The sequence below is a fragment of the Aotus nancymaae genome, unplaced genomic scaffold (genome assembly GCF_030222135.1).
Source record: "Aotus nancymaae isolate 86718 unplaced genomic scaffold, 86718_ANA_hifiasm-v0.15.2.pri h1tg000017l, whole genome shotgun sequence".
Lineage (NCBI taxonomy): Eukaryota > Metazoa > Chordata > Mammalia > Primates > Aotidae > Aotus > Aotus nancymaae.
This window is the reverse complement of record NW_026988429.1, coordinates 13,272,644-13,291,253: the sequence shown is the minus strand read 5'-3', so window position 1 is coordinate 13,291,253 and position 18,610 is coordinate 13,272,644. Positions and strand designations below refer to the sequence as shown.

The 18,610-nt window shown below is 45.6% G+C and overlaps 2 protein-coding genes across 3 annotated transcripts in view; one reads left to right on the top strand and one right to left on the bottom strand.

Annotated features, from left to right (window-relative positions):
- The first annotated feature begins 1,194 nt into the window (after positions 1-1,194).
- On the top strand, positions 1,195-6,466 carry FABP1 (fatty acid binding protein 1). Its single transcript, XM_012472977.2, has 4 exons — positions 1,195-1,330; positions 3,104-3,276; positions 4,883-4,975; positions 6,339-6,466. The coding sequence occupies exons 1-4, from the start codon at positions 1,264-1,266 to the stop codon at positions 6,387-6,389; spliced, it is 384 nt and encodes a 127-aa protein (XP_012328400.1). The 5' UTR covers positions 1,195-1,263; the 3' UTR covers positions 6,390-6,466.
- Positions 6,467-17,040: 10,574 nt separating this feature from the next.
- The window catches only part of SMYD1 (SET and MYND domain containing 1), a 44,310-nt gene continuing 42,740 nt past the window's right edge, over positions 17,041-18,610 (bottom strand). For both annotated transcript variants that reach the window (XM_012472974.3, XM_012472975.3), the window contains one exon: positions 17,041-17,542. In XM_012472974.3, coding sequence (XP_012328397.1) covers positions 17,384-17,542 — 159 coding nt within the window. In that variant the 3' untranslated portion in view covers positions 17,041-17,383. The remainder of the gene's footprint in view (positions 17,543-18,610) is intronic.

Sequence of the window (18,610 nt, the reverse complement as noted above, 5' to 3'; positions counted from 1 at the left end):
CATGGCACGTGACACCAGGCCATCCAGGGCCTGTGGCCTCTGAAGTGATGAGAACCACCGAGGCTCATGCCTGGAGCAGTGGCCTGACTCAGCCTATGCTTCAGGATGATCTGTCTAACCACAGAGTAGAGGAGGCCCAGAGGACAAAGGCTAGAGGCTGCAGGTGAAAAGGTTGAAACCAAAGTCCAGACAAAGAAGGGAGAGAATCTGGGGGTGGGGGCGTGCTTGTCAAGAGCTGCCTCAGAAGCAGGAAGTGGGGCATGTGCACCATTGGGCACCACGTCTCTCTGGGTTTCACAACAAAGTAGCATATCCCAAGGCCACTAGAGGCCCTGCTGGGCTGTCTCCCCAAGTCCACTGCTGGTTAGGGGGCTCCACAAGACTAGGTCCCTACACATAACCCTAGATCCCTTGTCCTGTCTTCTCAGCAGGGCGGGAGCAAGTCAGCAGGTGCCACTTTCTTCTGCCTTGTCTCTGCCTAATACAATGCGTCTCAATTCCGCACAGCTGGTTCCAATGTTTTACACCTGCCATTTAGCATGGACTGCTTTAACACCTCAAACAGGACTGCGGAGGAGCCTAGAGTCATCCAGGAGGAATTCCCAGAATACTAAATAGCACTAGCAGCTGATGACAACTCTAAATATTAAGTTTGTATAATAATTTGGATGAGAAGACATCATAAGGTTATGTAAATAAAGTGAGGTTTTGAGTTCAAAGGAATTCTTTGGTATTTTTGTGTGTACAGATGCATACACACACGTGTGTGTATATATGTATAGACATATAAACACATATATATAATGTGTATACACATATGCATTACATATATGCACATTCATACATCTTTATGTACATAATATATATCTATAAACACAAATGTACAAACACATATGAACACATGTATGTATGCACGCATATATACACACATGTGCATACATACACATATACATGCATATACACACACATTTCATGGGAAGTGGAGAGTCACTAAAAGGCTGCAGGGCCATAGGGCTTCGTGCTTGACTGATACTCATTAATGTTTGCTGAATTACAACAAACCTCTGCTGTGCCCATCCTGTTCTTTATCATTGACCATTGCTCTCAGGAGTTAATGTTTGAACCTGGCCATAAAGGAATTGACAGCTGCTGACCTCTGACCGCTATTCAAAGGGAAGGGAGCCCCCTATAAAACAGCCCACAGTGGACAGTCTGTTCGGCAGAGCTGCAGATCAGTCGTGGAGAGGGAGCTCTATCGCCACCATGAACTTCACCGGCAAGTACCAACTGCAAAGCCAGGAAAACTTTGAACCCTTCATGAAGGCAATTGGTGAGTGCTGAACTGAACGGCAAAGCTGTGGGTCACAGGAGTGAGGGTCTGGCCCCACCAGCAGTGCCTACTCGGGGTCTGGATGTTGAGATGGGAGGAGAGATTCAGGCTATATACTGAAACTAGGGGGGCATTTTATTGACTTCTGGAGTTATTTGCAGCAAGTCCTCACTGCACAAGCCTACCCCATAGGGAAGTGAAAAGAGCACTGAACTAGGGTGTGGTCTGGATTGATGGCCATGTCATTGGCACTTCATTGTATGATCCTATTCCTGCAGTTATTCATTCTTCAAATACACAGTGATTCAAGGCCAATCACACACTGAACACTGTGCTGGATAGATATCAGAGAAACAGATGATGATGAGCCACATTTCCAAGGTTTAGAGAGAGAAGAGAAGAAATGAAGGTAATAAGGCATTCCCTAAGGTGTACAGAGCGCTGACTGTGCCAGGTGACCGTGCTGACCATGGGATATGCAATACCTCATTTATTCCTCACCAAAACACTAAGTTGGGTACCATTATTTTCCCACCTTACAGTTGAGGCAAGGGAAGTCTAGAAATCTTTAGTAATCACAACCAAGGTCATGCAAGTAGGAAGTGTTTAAGTTAGGAATGGAAGCAGGCACTGGTTCTCAGAGACCTTGCTTTATCCCCTGTGCCTCCCAGGGTCATGTACAGGAGAGTGTGACTCACGGAGGGCATAGGGGGATGGCTCAGTGGAGGTAAAGAGAAGGCTCAGGCTGAGCCTTGGAAGATGAGCAGGTGTGCCCCAGGGGGCTCCAGGCAGAGGGACCCCTACAGGCAAAGGAGTCCCTCTGTATGGCAAGGGAGGGTGCCAAGAATGAGAAGAGTGCTGAAGACAGCAGGGGCAGGGAGAGGAGGGCCTTCAGCATTGCCAGAGAGCTTGGATCTTCTGCAGGCAAGTCATGCCACCTCTGTGTGTCGAATCTCTCACTCATGCAACAGGACCCTCCATGCTCACTGTCCACCCATGTAATTTCTGTGAACCTCAATATATATAACAGTGTAGACAAATCCTGAAATTTGTAAAGATGTACCAGCAATCCCAGAGCAAGGGATTGCTGGTACATCTTCCTCCAGAGTCTTGACTGCAGAGGTGGACACAGGCTTGCCTGGCACAGCACTGCTTTGTGTATGTTGGCCTGTCATAATTATCGACAGCTCCCCTGTCACTCTCAGGAGGGACCTAGCTTGGAAGATCAACTCTCTGGTCACCCTGGGTATGAGCAAAGAAATGCTCATACTCCAAGAGCAAAGTCATCAAAGGAGGAGGGAATGAGGAAGGAGAGTGAGCGAGAACCAGGGTACTTACAAGAGAAACAGTTCTTCAGGCCAGAAGAGTGTCCTTTTTTTTTTTTTAATACTTTAAGTTCTGGGGTACATGTGCAGATCGTGCAAGATTGTTACATAGGTATAGACATGCTATGGTGGTTTGCTGCACCCACACTTCCCAAAAGAAGACATTTATTCAGCCAACAAACATATGAAAAAAATGCTCATCATCACAAGAGTGTCCTTTTTATAAACTGACTGGCAAGATAGCAGCAGGCCAGACTAGGCCACTGTCCCTTCCTTCCTGAGGCCACAGCCCATGCTGCTCACAAGACCCTAGTGAGTTTCTGTGGCCCCTTGGGGAAAACGGTGCCCTTCTCTGCCCCTCCATGCCATGATGTTTCTGTCCTCTACCTACCACGGTCATGAAGCTCCCACTTCTGCCCGTCTCTAAACCTCAGATGGTTTCCACCAGGTCTGCCGGACGAGATCATCCAGAAGGGGAAGGATATCAAGGGGGTGTCAGAAATCGTGCAGAACGGGAAGCACTTCAAGCTCACCATCACCGCTGGGTCCAAAGTGATCAACAACGAGTTCACCCTGGGAGAGGAATGTGAGCTGGAGACAATGTCAGGGGAGAAGGTCAAGGTAGGGGAGCATCCCTTCTGCTGTCAGAACTTTCCATGGAACCTGGCCCTGGGGCCTCCTTCCTCAAGGCTCAGACCTCACAATTCTACCCACAGATACCTCATCTCTGAACCCACCTCCCATGTGGGAGAGGCAGAGAGAAAAAGACCATTCTTAGGGAAGAATCTCATAGGGAAGCTGCTCTCCGCTTCCCAGGGACTGTCTGTGGGGTGTTCCAGTCCCCAAAGTCTGAGTTCTCCCATATGGACGATATGGGGGAGCCAGGCATAGAGCAGGATTCTAAGTCTCAGGTTCTCCCAGGCCCAGTGCTCCTGGCACTAAGAGTCCTCTAAGCAGGGCCCAGGAGTGGGGCAAGTGGGAGTTTGTGAAAAACCCTTAACTGAACCCAAAGTCAACTGGCCTTCACTGAACCTAGAGCTGGTGACCATGGGGAGAGACTTCTTGAAGGAGGTGCTGGCAACACCAGAATACCAGGGCCCCAGGCAGGTGCTCAGACCCAGCCTTCAGGGGTGGTCATAAAGTCCTTGGCTTCAGCTACCACATCTGTAAAATAAGAACAGTCAACCCCCCTAGACTGAAGGCAGTGGGCAGGGCAGCATCACTTCTGCTGGGCACAACTCAAGGTGTGCAATGAGAGCTGGGTGTGGGCTGTGTGAGTGATTGGAAGACGGTGGCAGGGGGATCCCGGCAATGGGAGTGACTGTCTCCTCCTCCCTCTGAAACACTCCATGCCCTTGCACCCCTCTTCTCCCCCAACTCCCCCCACCCCCCAGCCCCGCAGACCGCTCTGTGCATTGGGCTGGGCATGTTTGTCTTTTTATCTCTTCTGGTCACTCTTTATTTCTGCCTCTCCAATTAGAACATTACAGGTCAGGATGATTTTAGGAGGAAAATTGTCTTGATGTGCTCATGGTCAAGGGATTTAACTATGGGCCTTTTCCAAATTTTCTTTTTGGAGGCAAAATGTTTAACGTTGTTGAGGGTCTTCTGCTCCCTGCTGGGTTCCTGTCATCTCTGTCGGAATGTATAAGGGCTTGGAAGGAGGCCACAATAGGAAAGATTAACATTCTGGAAAGAATAATACATACCTGGTTGGGCATGGTGGCTCACGCCTACAATCCCAGCATTCTGGGAGAAGGCCGAAGTAGGAGGACTGCTTGAGCCCAGGAGTTTAAGACCAGCCTGGGAAACATAGCAAGACCCCACCTCAATTTTAAAAAAAGTAAAGAAGAAGAATACATACCAAAGGAAAATATGTATTCTCTACTGGTCAATATTTTGAATTTTGCCACTACCTCCCTCCATTAGCTTGGGAGAATTGAGATTTTACTTGATTCGATTTTAGCATTTGTATTTGGGGCCACTTAGGTGTTCCATGCTCATTTCTAGATTACGTGCCATAAGACAAAAGAAGTCCTGACATTTTATTTCGTTCTTAAATGCACCTCGCTTCTTTAGAGCCAGAGAACTGGAAGCTTGGGAGCATAGGAACCAGAGCATTTTGGTTGATATGAGCTGAGACCTGTGCAGAAGAACCAACTTCATTAGCAAGGCTCTTGCCCTCAACCACCTCTTCATCACAGGCTACCTCTCTGGTTTTCTGCAGGCAGTGGTTCAGATGGAAGGTGACAATAAACTGGTGACAACTTTCAAAAACATCAAGTCTGTGACCGAACTCAACGGCGACATAATCACCAGTGTAAGTTGGTGGTGCTCTGAGCGTGTGGCTCCCAGTGCTTGAGGGGAGAGGAAAGGTGAAGGATGGGGAGCAGTTCACAAACCCTAACCCCACCTCTCCACCCTCCAACCCCCAAACTTCTTTCCTGTGGTCGGTATCCGCTATAACTTACTGCAGATCCATAATGTCCCAGGCAGCTTACACACATTGTCACTAATCCCTTCTGCTCAACACTAACCAACCAGCCACAGAGGCTTCCACCTGCCCTGAATGTCCAGGGTGCTTCATAAATGCCTTTTCCCATTTAGCATTTATAAAGAGAATCCCATTCATGGTGATATTATGGCAGCTTACAGGCCTGGCACAGTCCAGTTATTCAGTCAGCCTTTGTGCCTGGCTGCCAATCACGTCCTATACCCTATTTGGGGGTGAACAGTGCAGGGTTTCTCCTGCAGGTATATCTCCCTGATTCTTCTTTGCCCCCAATATATGCTTAGGGAGTCACAAACAACAGAACCCTGCCTCAGGGAGCTGTCATCACTCTGTTCAAATGGAAAAATTCTTAAACTAGATAGAGTGTAAGCATCACCCACCCAATCTGTAGTCTCCAGCTCCCCGCCAGCACATTCTCAGGAGAGCAGGGGAGCAGGAGATGAGCTGTCCTGTAGTGAGTCTGGCCAACGCCCTTAGATAGGCTCCATCTCACCTAATCCTCCTGTCTCCTTGTGGGAGGCTGGATAAGGGACTCAATAGACAGGTTGACCTGTCCAAGTCATCAGCTAATAAATGATAGACCCAGGGCTTGAACCCATCAAGCAGCAACCATTGCATTGCTGCTGAAGTTAAGGGGCTCCTTTTCACCCTGATGACATGTTATGTCATTCCAGAAGAATTATTCAAGAGAATTGGCAGGGGTGGAGGGAACATCCTTAAAAAACAAACCTGATGCATCCACTGTGTTTATAAGCTTCACAGCTCTAGGAGGACAATTATGTACTACCCTTCAGGCTGTGTGCCTCATTGTGTCCATGTACATATATCCTTGGTGCTCAACATGTGTTTGGTGTATAGTAGGTACTCCATGAAACTTTGAGAAATTGGATTGGGCTGGTTTGGATGGTCTTGCTATAACAGCTGTTGATGTAGAAAAGAATTCAGTAAAAGGCAGGAGGACTTTACAGGTGAGGAGGAGAAGTGACAAAGACTTGGCATAGGATTTTGGAAAAAATTGCCAACTCTTCCTCCTGCCCTACAGAAAACCAGATGAATTTTTGAATTGTTTCATATGCCAACATATCTGGTGCTATTTTTTAAGCTTAATTTTTTTTTTTTTTTACAATACAACATCAGATGAACATTTCATAATTTCTTTTCTGGCTTTCAGACCATGACATTGGGCGACATTGTCTTCAAGAGAATCAGCAAGAGAATTTAAACAAGTCTGCATTTCATATTATTTTAGTGTGTAAAATTAACGTAATAAAGTGAACTTCGTTTTTTTAAAAAAATGTCTTTTCTTCTCTATGGCTTTTCATTAATGATGCTATTGGTCACCACATTCTCCTAACCATATTTTTGTAAATGTTGATAATCCACATGATCCACACTCCCAGGTCAGGTCCGAAGAGTAATTCCCTGAACACAAAACCCACGCTGCCCACTCACGTGTCCCTGCCAGGGCAGCCAGGTGTGGCTAGATCTGCAGGAAGGCCCTGGAATGCCCTTTCCCAGTCAGACACACAGGCAAGGAGCCGGAGCCAGAGGATGTGTGGTGGGCTGGTCTCTCTGTGGGGACAGGGAGCAGGAAGACTGGTCAGAATAGGAGAGCTATACCCACAAGCACAGCCATAGTGCCAGCCCACCAGCAGACAGGTGCAGAAAGGTCGGCACTGACTCGCCAAATAAACTTTTCCTCCTTTGGGAGGCTGAGCAAGGGCTTAGTGAGAGGTGCCAGAAGGGGACAGAGGAGGCTCAGTGGAAGCTGTCTCCATGCTATGGGCAGGGGCAGAGGGTAGGGGAAGGAGAGGAGTCCCCTCAACACTACTTTATGCCAAACTGTTAGGTACTTGTTAGGGGTTGAATTGCATTCGCCCAAAATTTATATGTTGAAGTCCTAGCCCCCGGTATCTCGGAATGTGACTGCATTTGGAAATAAGGTCATTGCAAATATAATTAGTTACGATGTCATACTGGAGTTGGGTTGGCCCTAATCCACTATGTCTGGTGTCCTTATAAAAGGGGGACATTTGGACACAGAGACGTGCATGGGGAGTGTCCACATGAAGACTAGAGCTATGCTGCCACAAATCAAGGAACTGTCCGAAGCTAAGAGAGGGTCCTGGACCAGATCCTTCCCTAACTCCTTCAGAGGGGGCGTGGCCCTGGCGTCGCCTTGATCTTCGGTTAATGGCCTCCAGAGTTGTGAGGGAATACATTTCTGTTGTTTAAGCCTCCCAGTTTGTGGTACAATGGCAGTCCTAGCAAACTAATACAGTATCCATACCCCTCAGAACTACCATTTCTACCTTCATAAGACCTTTCGGCACCCAGAACTATATGCAGACTGCAGTAAGCCTTGATGAATGACTGAATCGTTCATGTCCCCCCTCTTCTCTTTCCACTCTAGAGTTGAAACTATTATTTGTGACTTGGATTGTTTCCCAGACCACCTGTAGCACCTCCCTGCCCCCGCTCTCACCTGCAAATCTCCAGCCCATGGCAGCGTCGTCTTCCTTAAACAAACCACCAATCATAATGCTTCCTGCCTCACTGCACAGCACGTAGGAGTCACAGTCCTAAACCTGGCATCCAAGTCCCTATATCATGGGTCAGCAAACTTCTTCTATAAAGATCTAGAGAATAAATTTTCACAGCTCTGCGGGCCATTTGGTCTCTGTCACAAGTATTTAATTCTGCCATTGTAGTGCAAAACCAGCCATAGCCAAATGGTGTGACCATGTTCCAACAAAACTCTACCAGCACTGAAATGGGAATTTCGTATCATTTGTACGTCATAAACTATTACTCTTCTTTTAATTTTTTCCACCATTTAAACATGTGGAAACACCATTATTAGTTTGTACCTTGTGTGGAAACAGATGGCAGCCAGCTTTGGCCTGTGAGCCACAGGATGCCGACCCCTGCAACCATAGCATGTCCAACCTCTTTCAGCCTGTAATACACATCCTAATCAAACTAAACAACCTCCCATTTTCCTCACAGTTCAAGCATCACCTGCTTTGAGATGGCTTCCCAAATTGTTCAGCTGAAAGTACTCTTTCCCTCTTTCTGCCATTTTACCTGGGCCAGTCTTTAGAATGCAGTTCCTCCTGCCTTGCACTATTGTTTTCTCCATAGATTTGCTCTCCTTCTCTCACCTGGAGTGGAGCCTTGGGGAAAAAACAGATCCATTATTTGAAGAACTAAGGCAGACTGAAGGAAAGAGTTTCAGTATGCCTTTAGAGAACGATATTACTTCAGTAAGAAGTCAGAGTCGGGAGTTCCAGGGAGCAAGAAAACAACAGCACACTATGATATGCCATTCACAAAATAAACTCCAGATGAACTAAAAAGCTAAATAGGCGGGCGCAGTGGCTCATGCCTGTAATCCCAGCACTTTGGGAAGCCAAGGCAGGAGGATCACTTGAGGTCAGGAATTTGAGACAAGCCTTACCAACCATAGTGAAACCTTGTCTCTACGGAAAAATACAAAAAATTAGCCAGGCATGGTGGCAGAAGCCTGTAATCTCAGCTACCCAGGAGGCTGAGGCAGAAGAATTGCTTGAACCCAGGAGGTGGAGGTTGCAGTGAGCAGAGATGGCACAATTGCACTCCAGCCTAGGGGACAGATCGAGATTTCATCTCAAAAATAATAAATAAATAGCTACATAAATAAATATGAAAGTTAGAGATAAATATGACTGTAGATAGCTTCCAACTATAGAAGACTTTTTTATACCAGAGTTTTTATACAAAAAGCATCTAGGAAAAGATTAATAAATTTGTCTTCCTCAAAATTTTAAAGTTTTATATGAAAAAAAGGCACCATAAACACAGTTTCAAAAATAAAGTGTGGCTTACACAACAAAAGTTAATAGACAGAATATAAAAATATCCCCCAAATCAATGAGAAAACCAACAAGTCAATGGAAAGGTGGGTTGAGGATATTAATAGGCATCTCACAATATAAAATATATTTAGTCTTGTAGTAACCAGGAAGGAGGGATGCAAGATGAGATACCATTTAAAAAATCAAACTAGTAAAAAGGTTGATAATACCAGGGGTTTATAAGGATGTGATGAGCTTTGCCTTTGGTGATAAAGATATAAAGTGATAAGCCCCCTATGGAGCACCTTTGACAACATCCATTGGTACTTTCAATGTGAAGTCCCTAACACCTACTGAAGCCACTGTTGTGTCTCCCTAAGGAAGAGTTTACGCCCATGCACAAGAAGCGTATAAAGGATGCAGTTGCCAAAAACTGGAAACAAATGCTCATCAGTAAAAAAAGGGTTTGATCAACTGTGGTGTAGCCATACTCTGAAAGAGTCAGTCAAGTAAATGAATGAAGTAGATCTGTATGTACTGACATAGAAATATCTCCAAGACAAAGCACTTCTTTTAAAAAGTAAGTTTTAGAAATAATATTGACAGTCTACTATCATTCAAGTAAATGTTGTTAAAACACGAAACAAAATTATGTGTATACATCTGTGTATGTGAATGTATAGAAAAAAATCTAATGGTTGGCCTCCGTTATCCAGAACACCAGATCATAGCCATTACTTCTGGGAACAGAACTGGTGGGAGCATTATTTATATTGTTTGAATCTTCCGCAAAGAACGAATTTTGTGAAACTATTATTTTTGATGAGCAATAAATTTTTTAATGCAGATGACAAAGTTAAAATATTGGGCATGAGGACATGGTTCTAGCTAACTAATCTGTAATTGTGGACCTCAGCTTTCTCTCCTGTAAAATGGGCAAGGCAATCCCTTCCTTTGTGGTTTTCAAGAGGAGCCCATAAACTGATGCAAGCCAAATGCCATCCAAGTAAAATATATCATTATTTCCATTCTCAGATTCCTCAGGGAGTGTCAGTTGGGTTTAATATTGGGACCGTTAGCAGAAACCCTGTTGTGCCCAGAGGAGTGAACCTCTGAGAGCAGTGCAGAGGCTTAGGGAGGAAAAGAGCTTTGCTCTGGCCCACCAAGCTGACAGACAGTGGCACTGAGGTGCTTTGACTCTGGAGCCACAGGAGGAGAAAGTAGTGCAGACAAGGTCTTCTCAGCAAAGCTTCCAGGGATCTGACAAAATTCCCAATCTCCCCCTAAATGAATTCTTCCTCTGAGAACAACTTTGGGTTTTTGAGGGAATTGTTTGTGTTTTTTCCTGAAAAGGAGAATTAATTTTGGATGTTTAATTTAGATTTTGTACAGGTGCCCAGAGAACTTTGGGCCAGAAGCCTGCTTTAAAAAATGGAATAAACAGCTGCTGATGGTGTGGGTTATTTTTACCTTGACCCCTCCCACACTTTGGGCCTCTCCGTTCCTCCTCTCTGCCTGTCCTGTGGGCATCCCACCAACAGAGAGTGCTGTTTCCCAGTGACAGCCCATCGATTTGCAAACAGCCAGTATGGGTGTCCATATCCACACAAAAGTAGACTTCCTTTTTCAAATTTTTTTTTTTTTTTTTAACTGACGGCCATTAGAGTAAATACAGTGATTGGTGGGCACGGGAGGGGGCAGGGTGCCGCCTAACTTAGTCCGTACTCTATCTTTAGAGCACTTTTTCTGTATACCTAGAGGCATGTTTACCATCCCATGATTTTGTAGCATTTCTTACTAGAAAAACAAGGAGACTTGAAATTAAATGCATCTTCTCCACATAGCCTTGCCTCATTTAGCCAAAGCAGGATAGGGCAGTGCTAAGCCCTGAGGATACAGTGATCCCCAGGAGACTCACTGTCAGTGGGACCATAAGTGTGACAGTGTCATCCCACTGTGATGAAGGTAGGTACTAGCTCCAGCCCCTGCTACAGACCGGGGTAGGGGTGGTACCTAGAAAAGCATCTCAGAGGAGGTATGAAAGTATCCAAGGGTATTTGCTTCACAGGGAGATGTGGTATAAATGGGGCTTAGCAGAAGAGGCAGAGAAGGAACAGAATCTCTACCATGAGAAGTCTTTGACTCTAGCAAGGAGTTTGAATTTGATTCTGAAAACAGTAGAGAGTCATTGAGGGGTTTTAAGCTCTAAGAGTAACATGATACTAAAAGCATTGTTTAAAAAAAAAAAAAAAAAAAAAAAAAAAAAAACCACACACATTATTCTGGCCATAGTGGCAAGGACCAATGAAAAAAACCAAAGCTGAATAGAGAGAGACAATTCAGAAGCTGTGGCAATGGTCCCGACAAGAGATGTTGGGAGTCTGAACTAAGGCAGTGCCCATGAGGACGGAAGGTAGCAAAAGCTTTAAGCATATTTAGGAATTAGAATCGATGGGATCTAGTTACTAGACGTGGGATGTACATTAGCAAGATGTATCAGTCAAGATGTATCAGCAGAAAATAAGGCACGCTGTGAGAATTTAATGAAAGTATTACAGTAGGTAGCTAGGCAGGGCAGGAGATGGCACCCTCACCAAGGAATGTCAGGCAAGAGTCAGGTGACGGTCAGGTAGTTGTTCAACTGTCTCTCTAAAGTAATAATTGGTCACAGCCAGTGCCAGGAAAAGGCAGCCTCCCAGTAGATAGAAAACCCCTGAAGATAGTGGTCAGCAGCTTCCCAATAAGAGCTCGGAGTTGGGCAAGCGAGTTCAAGCATGTGCATTAAGAGGCAAAATGGTGTGGTTTAACTGATACATGACCTTCCTCTAGGAACACTCAACTGGTAAGAAAAAAAAACACCTCAAATGAGCATGTGCGCAAGCGCAGTATCACACTGCGCATGCGGCCCCGCCCAAGTGCTGGTAGGCCCCTGCACAGATGGACAGCCTGCCCCAAGGAAAAAGGGCGGAGAGACACAAAACCCGAGGAGCATGCCAACATATAAAACCCCAGATCAAATGTCAAACAGCGCACTTGGATCTCTCAAGTCCCCTGCCTGGCCCTCTTCCAAGTGTACTTTACCTTTCATTCCTGCTCTAAAACTTGCCTCAGTCTTTCACTCTGCCCTATCCCCCTCAGACGAATGTTTTCCACACTGCTGCGGACCCATTCGGATTTGCCACTGCTAACAAAACGGCTATTTACAAAGATGTGGTTAAAGGGAACCCATAAAGTAGGTGAGGCCCCCCTCCAGCAACTGCAGGAAGCCACCACCACCTGTAGACCTGAAGAGGCAACTGAGGGGGCAGCGTTACTGGAGCCCAGGGAGACCTAGAGCCGTAGAGGGGCCACCCAATGGGAGCTGAACCCCTGGCTGGGCAGTTGTAGCGGGTGTCCTTCTGCATTCCAGTCTCCTGCCGGTGCTTCTTACTGGTTAAATGAGAAAGAAGAAGTCAGCCTTTCTGACACAAAGCAAGGCAGAGGAGAGTGGAGAAGGCCTGTGGGAGAAATGGAGAAAAACTAGCACAATGGGAACTTAGGTGCAAGTGAAAGAAACTCACCCAAATGGGTTAGGCCAAAAATAAAAATGGGGCAGGGGTAACATGGTTCACTAGCTCACAGAACTAGAAAGGACAGGTGAATCCAAAGCTGCATAACAACGCAATATTTCTCCCTCAATACAAGCTATGGTCTCCTGGGCCTCTCCACATGGCAGAGAGTATGATTGTCAGCACCTCCAGGGTCACAAACTGAGAGCTTGCATTCCTAGAGAACAGCAAGGACTCCTCCTCCTCCAGTTCAGAAGGGAAAGGGTTGCCCAACAAAGGTCCAATTGCCTGGCTTGGGTCACAAGCAGTATGGCTGGAGCCACCTAGTCCCAGGTCCCAATTCCATATACAGTTTAGTATTTGACATGGGCCTGCACGGGAATATTTACACCAGGGAAATCAGCAACTGTTACCAATCAGGGCTTCTTCTTCACATTGTTTTTGAATATCTACCAGCACTCCATTGACTCATGGGCCATCACTGTGTGTCAGGAAATGCTGTGCTATTACAGATCAGGCTCCATCCTGCACCAGCCTGTCCTGAACTGCCTCCTCAGAGCCTCATAGTGCAGAGCAGTGTCCCTAGAGAAAGATCTAGAAAGTGTCCGCCAAGGCCAAATGTAAGTGCCACTGAAGGACACAAACCATGTATCTGGAATTCTATCTGCTGCTTCAAACTGTAGTCCCCTACTGAAAACCAGCTCAGTAGGGAGATTCCCACCCAGGCAGGCTGAAGGTGTTGAGAGCTGGGACCACAAGACGTGGTGGTATACACCTTGTGGTCCCAGCTACTTGGGAGGCTGAAGTGGGAGAATCACTTGAACCTAGGAGGTCAAGTCTACAGTGAGCCAAGATCACTCCACTGCACTCCAGCCTAGACGACAAAGGCATACCCTGTCTCAAAAAAAATTATAAGAAGAAATGTTGCTATTCTCTCTGCTATGTGCCCCCAGCTATATTATTCCCTTCGGTATCCTTTAGAGAAGTACACCCTGTGACTCACCCAAGCAATGGCTATGTCTGCCCTTTAATACATGTGTTTGTCAATACATTGATGGTGCAGTGGGCAGACGGCTTCATCTACAGGGTAATCAGAGGTCTTAGACTTGTTTGGCATGGCCTAAGGAATAGAGGTTTCAGGATGCAGATTTCAGCCCAGTTTAAGTGAAGACTTCTTTAACGGTCTTTCTATTATCCATTTTGCTACTCCCATGTAGTGAAGTTCCTTTACAGGTTGACAGCACTGCAAATTAATGTGTTCTAAAGTTAGGTCATTACTGTGGTGTAAATATTCCCACCATGGCCAATTTTAAGTTATCAGTGTGATGTTGATGAATGCGGAGTTGGAAAGAGATGTGCCCTGCCGGCTCTCCCAAGGCGATAAGAGCTAGTTCCATCACACTGCTGTTGCCTCTACCCTTCACCTTCACCTTCTAACTGGGAGAAGGGACACCCAAGGAGAAGCAAGGGTGGAATGCCCAAAGTGTAATAATAACTAGTAACAGTCACTAAGCACTTATGATGGGTTGGGTTCTCAGGGCTTTCCTCTTTAAAAAATTAGTCCTCACAGCAAACTTAGGCAGTAGGTAGAAGTCAGGAAACTGAGGCATGGGTAAAATAACTAGTCCAAGGTCACACAGATAAGATTAGGATAAAGACAAACTGAGATGGTTTTTCTTAGTGTCCATGTTCTTAGAAACGACACTGAAGTATTTCTCTAAAATTGCACAATCTGATATGGTAGCCACTAGCCCCATTGGCTAAGTATAAATTAGTTGAAATTAAATAACATTTAAAATTCTGTTCTGCATTCATACTCCAGTGCTCAATAGTCACAAGTTGCTAGTGGCTACTGTACTGTATTGAACAACACAGATATAATACATTTCCATCATCACAGAAAATTCCATTAGACAGTGCTGCTCTAAAAAGATTGTCAGAAAGAAAGAAGCCACGCTTATTAGCTTGGAAACACAAAGTGTTTAATAGGGTTTGCTGACTGCTATAACATAAAAACTCCAAATACAGTTTTGTGGTTCTTTTGCTCTTAAGTAAGCAAATTCATTCATTTGTTCATTCATTCATTCAACACACATTTACTGAGCACCTGCCATGTTCCAGGACCTATGCAAGGTTCTGGGGATAGGAAGATGAATAGAGGGACACAGCTCCTGCCCTCCAGGAGCTCACAATCTGATGGAGGAGGTGAAGTTCTTGGGTGGTGTTCTAAGGAAGAACAGATCAAGGGAGAGGAGAGAGAAAAGAGAAAAAGTTTCACTTTAGACACAACGAGTTTGTTGGGCCTGCAAGAACATCTGAGAGGATGAGTGGGGCTGGAGCTCAAATGCAACATCAGGGAATACAGATTTGAGAATCATCAGCCTTAAGGTGGTCATTAAATGAAGGGCCTGCCTGAGTTCATGCAAGGAGTGTGTGCAGAATGAAATGAGAATGAATCAAGGACAAAACCAACTCCAGGAAATGTCAATATATCAGGGGCAGGGAAAGAAAAAGGACCAGCGAAGGAACCTGAGAAACCACATCGGAAGATCATCGCAAGGAAGTGGGTCACTGAAATCAAGGCCTGGGAGTGTTGACTGACACGGAAGGCCAAATCACATAGGAACTAAAAAGTACCCACTAGGTTTGATCTTGGTTAAGAGCCCTTTTAGTGGAGGAGTGGGAGTGGAAGTCAACCTGCAATGGATTCAAGAAGAAATGCAAAGTGAAGAAAGGCAGATTATAACTATACAACTAAAAAAACTTAGTTGTGAAGATTACAATCCAAGAGTTCTCAGCATTTTTATTGATCGCACTTGAGAAGGCCAGTGGGGTGAGAAATGTCAAGGATCCAGGATGCAGAAGCAATAATAGATGGAACAAAGTCTGAGGGTCAAAGGAGGGGAAGGAGTCCAGAGGACCTTGCGGCAGGGAGGACTCACGTTCCAATGGTCTGAGAGGGAAGGAGGAACACAGACATAGAGCTCAGTTTGTTAAGGACAACAGATATTAGAAAGATAGGGTGGAAAAGAAGACCATGAATATGGGGAAATGACCAGTGGCTCAGCAGATGACAATGACAAAGAAGGGAAAAAGGTTTGGGGGAGAAGTTTTATATGAAGATAGAAGAGTGATAATTTGAACGTACCAGTTAGATTCCTGGGAGAATATCAGTGCTGTCCCTAAGCCTGTGGTGTGGGAGCTTGAAAGACTATCAGTCTTCTTGTAAAACCTTCTAGAAAGGAAAATCTTCAAAGAACACCTAAATGTCAGACACAAGTATTTTGCAAAAATGTGGCCCATTTGCAGAGCTTTCAACCACTGGGCAGTGTTCAGAGGGACACAGTGGGTCATCATGTGGATGAGAGGGTGCAGATGAAGAAGCTAACATTTAGGCAGAGATAACAAACAAAAGACCCGGTGGGATTAATTGACTTCAGGATGTGAGGGAGAGCTCTGAAGTCAGTGGTAGCCCTGGGTTGTGTAGAAGTCTTGGTGACACCCCCAACCGAAGGGCTCTGTTCTAGGATCTCCCAAAACATCGATGAGAAATTTGGGGTCTCGGAAGATAACAGGATAACAGGCTAATCTTGGGATTAGTTGATTCTCAAGATCCTCATTTCTCAGATGGAAATCACAACAGCCTTCAGGAGATCAGAATAAATTGGCCACACCTCTGAAGAAAGTCTAACCCAGGTGTACAATAATCCATATTCAAATGCTCTTTCTGGTGAGAAGAGCAGAAGCCCCCAGCACATCACAGAAAAAGAAGTTCAGCAAGGGAAGTAATAATTATTCAGTATTGAGAATGGAGCTTCATGTGGGGCCATGAGAAAGTCTAAGCTGGTAAAGACCACCCAAGCACATGTAACCAAAGCCCCAAGGGCCAATTTTGCAGGGCCCAGGATCAATAGGTATGTGTGTTTCCAAGTTTCCCTCTTTTCTTCATTCTGAAAATATTTTTTAAATCCTGCTAGGCAAGTAGCCAGGAAAATATCAGATATTATCTAAAATCACAGGGAACAACACGGCTTGGTGATGAGGGTGGTGATGGAAAGAGTAATTCCCTTTCTATGTGTTCTAGAAATAGTTCTAGAGCTCTAGTTGGAACTCAGACTTTTTTTTTTCAGACTTTAATATCTCAAGTGGTTTGGGCAAGGCCCCCAGTCAACATTTCCTGCATATGCACCATTCTGAAGTGATTTCAGGTCTCTGAGTAGAGCCTAAGTAACCCTAACACAGCCCCTTCTTCATAACTCCACACCAACTTAAGGAAACAGCATCACATATCCTCCTCAGCCAACTGTGTCTGTTGCAGACCACAGGTGAGACCAGCAGCCCCAGAGACACCTACACAGATGAGACTCCAGGTTCATCTGAGACTCTAGGCACCTGCCACCCTCAACTGAGATGTCATCCTCTCTGTAATACCCCCACTGTACACACACAACACACACCAGACACATTCCCTCCCCTGCACCTTCCTCCATATAGTTTACGATTGCATTTATTATTACAGCGTGCTTTAAATGTGTCTCTACATTTTGCTTCCCCACCCAATGACACTTGGAGCTCCTTTATTGGGTTCTAGGGCCTATCATCCAATAATATTTGTAGCAGGAGTTGGTTTGGTCTGGGATAGAGTTAACTTGAATTGAATTGACTTGAATTGAGCCAAAATGGCGCTGGGAAACACAGGGCGGTAAATTCCCACAGAAACAGGGCTAAGCATTACCTCAACTTCCTCATCAGGGATTTCCCCAGAGACCCACCACCTTCAGAGTCTCTCCCTAGCTCCTCAGCCACATTGCCCCTCCTCCACTTGGCAGTCCTCATTGCTTCTTGTGGAACAGAGCCGGGGCTGGCTCATTGCTGGGCTCGGCCATGACCTGCATGGGCTGGTTATTCAGGGCAGCCTCGCGCATCTTGTAGTACATGAATTCGTTCTGGCGGAACATGCGTAGCTCCATCTCTGTCTGCACCCTCATGGCCTGTGGGACACAAATATACCATTAACAGTGATGGCAAGCCCCTAGGACATGCTGGTCTCTGACATACCTTGGGGGAAATGACTTTTAGCCACAGAGATTCAACTCTACCCCCTCAGAACACAGACACACACTCTCTCACTCTCTCTCTCTCTCTCTCTCTCATTCATCGAGGGCCCAATGTCCTGGCAGTGGGCCCACTTTGTCAAGGAGAGGGAGTCAGAACCCTGGGAGAGTAGCTGGAGGAACCATTCTCAGAAAACAATGTTTGTTCTCAGGAACTTCCTAGTGGGGACCTGGATTTGAACCACGGCCCCTGCAGGTACTAACGTGGGACCTCAGGCAAGTGGCGTAACCACTTCAGCTACCAGTTTTCTCATCCGTTTTGTGGCTTCATACCTTATAGTGGGTTGAGAAGATTACAGTGTGTGACACACAGAAGAGCCCTCATTCTCCCACATGTCCATTCAAGAAATATTTCTCAAGAGGCTGAGGATACAGCGTGACTAAGATTGACAAAGGCTCTGCCTTTGACAGGCTCGATACCCTAGACATAAAGCTAGTTACCCGACTTTTCTGCTCCTCCCTTGGTCCTCCTGCCAATTTTGAGGGGCTACTATATTATTTCCATTTTATAAATGAGGAAATGTAGAATCTGAATAGAAAAAGGACATCCATATCTGAGACCACACCAGTCCTAAACATCATCGGCACCCTACATTTTATAGCATCGAAGTCTGTCCACTTTCCCTAGATTGAACTGTCTGAGGACAGCCCTGTCACTCTCAAATAAAGCAGCCTTTCAAAGCACCAAGGACACCAGCAACGCCATTTTCCAGGCACTAAGTGCATTGCACACAGTAACTCATGAACACTCATCACAACCCTACCCTTTCCCCTTATTTTACTGATGAGGAGACTGAGGCCCATACATTTAATAGTTGCAAAATCACACAACCGGAAAGTGGTGAAGCTGGAACTCAACACTGGAGGTCTGATTCCAGAGCCTGTGATCCCAAACTCTACTCCATGTTACACAGAATACTTTCTAATGTAAATGGTTGCACACGC

Coding starts and splice junctions, on each gene's coding strand:
- FABP1 (XM_012472977.2), top strand. CDS start 1,264: ATGAACTTCACCGGCAAGTACCAACTGCAAAGCCAGGAAAACTTTGAA. Junction 1,331..3,103: donor ACCCTTCATGAAGGCAATTG/GTGAGTGCTGAA, acceptor GGTTTCCACCAG/GTCTGCCGGACGAGATCATC. Junction 3,277..4,882: donor TGTCAGGGGAGAAGGTCAAG/GTAGGGGAGCAT, acceptor GGTTTTCTGCAG/GCAGTGGTTCAGATGGAAGG.